Below are 2393 nucleotides of genomic sequence, written 5' to 3'. Positions count from 1 at the left end.
CTATGTATCTATCTATCTATCTATCTATCTATCTATCTATCTATCTATCTATCTATCTATCTATCTATCTATCTATCTATCTATCTATCTATCTATCTATCTCAATATCTTCTTTCTTAACATGCAATTTTCTTTCTCTAATTTCAGATTAATGCAAAATAGACCACCACTCAATTTGAAACAATTTATGAGCATATACAATATCGTACAAATCACATCATGTTTGTACCTAGTAAATGGTGTAAGTAGCTTTAAAAAACCACACACACACTACTAATAGAATTACAAGCATAAAATGAAATCCTATTTTTTTCTTCCTCAAACAGATATGGAGTCTATTATCCTGGGATTTATTCAATTTCAATAAATGTATATACTACAAGGCAAACACACCGGGACGTGAATTATTTGATAAATTAACATATTTTACATTTTGGTTAAAAATAGTAGAATTATTAGATACAATTATATTTGTATTGAGAAAGAAAGAAAATCAAATAACATATTTACATGTATTTCATCATTCATCAACTATTACTTTAGTATATATGCTTTTGAAATATTATAGAGGTATGGAAAATATTCAAACTTTTGTAGTAAATTAAAACAAAAAAATTCTTATTCTTTTTGTTTTATTTTCTTTCCAGGCAATGGCCCCTTATTTCCCATCTATTTGAACAGTTGGGTTCATGTCATCATGTATACGTATTACTTCTTCGCCAATATTTGCAGTGCTGATGTTATGAAGAAATTTATTCTGATTAAAAAATCCATAACCATCATACAAATGATACAGTTCTGTTTGATATTGTCTCAGGCGGCTATTATGTGGACAAATTGTCAAATTCCTTTCATGTTGAGAGTATATTATTGTATTGTTGTAAGTGTTATATTTTATGGTTTTTATGACTTTTACAAGAAGGCCTACTTACAACCAAGTGTAAACAAATTAAAAAATAAAATAAAGTAATTTTTTGCATTACTTTTCTATATATATATATATATATATATATATTTATATTGTATTTGTTTGTGTTAGCAAATAAGATAGGCAAATAAAAAATAATACCTAAAATAATATGTTTAATGTTTTTTTCTTATTTAAATATAGAAAAAGATATGATGCCTTTGGAGGAGATAAGATAAATAAATTATGGAAAATAGTAGATAAAATTGAAATTAAGAATAATTAAATAAAAAAAGGTATTTAAAGGTGACCAGAGCCATATTTAAAAAATTTGACTAAAATTAGACTGATACAGAAATTGGAAATAGTTTTCAAACTAAACATTTAACTCTAAACAGTTTGTTGACATAACTAGTTGGAATTTACTTAATTTTCTTATTTATTTTAGTAATGTCAAGAAATATGCAATTAAAAAGCTTAATGAATCATCATATTTAACAATAGCTCTGTTTTCTATAAAGTCATTATTATATTGGTCGTTATATGTCGACTTTTTTAATATATCATTAAGAGAAAATATTATGTGACACACTTGTTTATAATTTTTATTAATGAAATACTGCAGTAAAAGAACATCTTCAAAAATAAGATTTTTTAATTTTATCTATAATCATATGTTTATAAATAAAATGGAAACGCAATCGGGAAAAAAATAAACAAAACTTTCAAATAGTAAAAGAAAACAAGTATAAGTGCTGTAAACGATAGTAGTCGTAAAAGAGTCTATAGAATAGAGACTGAATGCTAATGTAATGACTAGTTGTTGTTGTGACAGTTCGACTATGGCTGATAGTTCTTTCCTGAAATTAGAATAATAGATACTTAATTATTTGAGTTTATGTCTGTGGGTGGAAGGGGTAGCTGGAGAAACTGCGCCACCTCAGTCGGTCTTAATCATAGGTCTATGTGGCGCAAATTTGTAGAACTAGCAGGACAATTGCATAAATGAACCGTGTCATGAGGACTGTGATGGGAGGCTGGGCAACGATTTAAAGTGCCTGGAACGATACGTTCACGGTAGCAGTTGAGGAAACTGCACCAGTCGGCTCTTAATTGTGACATGATGGTTCTAGAGTGCCTGGATAATTGTCTCTTACAATCCGATATCGCAGGGGGTGTTCATTTAGGACTCTGTTGCTTCTGTAGCCATTAATGGCCTCGGTGACCGCCATTTGATGCAACATTTCCCGGGCGCTTGCAATTGACAGTCTGTCGACGTCCGATGGCATGACGTCTTGGATGTCGCTGCGAAAGTATCGGAAGTCCATACGGGGGGATCCTCTATCTATCTATCTATCTATCTATCTATCTATCTATTTATCTATCGATCTATCTATCTATCTATCTATCTATCTATCTATCTATCTATCTATCTATCTACCTATCTATCTATCTATCTATCTATCTATCTATCTATCTATCTATC

The 2393-nt window shown here is 29.5% G+C and overlaps 2 protein-coding genes across 2 annotated transcripts in view; one reads left to right on the top strand and one right to left on the bottom strand.

Moving 5' to 3' along the window:
- Positions 1 to 2393, bottom strand: part of LOC111682136 (FMRFamide neuropeptides) — a 43171-nt gene that overhangs the window by 40367 nt on the left and 411 nt on the right. The gene's annotated exons all lie outside the window — the stretch shown is intronic.
- Positions 111 to 982, top strand: LOC111682148 (elongation of very long chain fatty acids protein 2). The gene is made up of 3 exons (XM_023444057.2): positions 111 to 241; positions 327 to 570; positions 648 to 982. Exons 1-3 carry the CDS (start codon positions 122 to 124, stop codon positions 968 to 970), a joined length of 687 nt encoding a protein of 228 aa, XP_023299825.2. The 5' UTR covers positions 111 to 121; the 3' UTR covers positions 971 to 982.

This window comes from Lucilia cuprina, chromosome 6 (assembly GCF_022045245.1).
Source record: "Lucilia cuprina isolate Lc7/37 chromosome 6, ASM2204524v1, whole genome shotgun sequence".
Lineage (NCBI taxonomy): Eukaryota > Metazoa > Arthropoda > Insecta > Diptera > Calliphoridae > Lucilia > Lucilia cuprina.
The sequence above is the reverse complement of the archived record's forward strand: the minus strand, read 5'-3'. Positions and strand labels throughout refer to the sequence as shown.

What these genes read in the sequence shown, in the direction of transcription:
- LOC111682148 (XM_023444057.2), top strand. Translation starts at nt 122, where the DNA reads ATGCAATTTTCTTTCTCTAATTTCAGATTAATGCAAAATAGACCACCA. An exon ending in GTTTGTACCTAGTAAATGGT is followed by an intron (nt 242 to 326) that starts GTAAGTAGCTTT and finishes TTCCTCAAACAG; the next exon opens with ATATGGAGTCTATTATCCTG. An exon ending in GCTTTTGAAATATTATAGAG is followed by an intron (nt 571 to 647) that starts GTATGGAAAATA and finishes TTTTCTTTCCAG; the next exon opens with GCAATGGCCCCTTATTTCCC.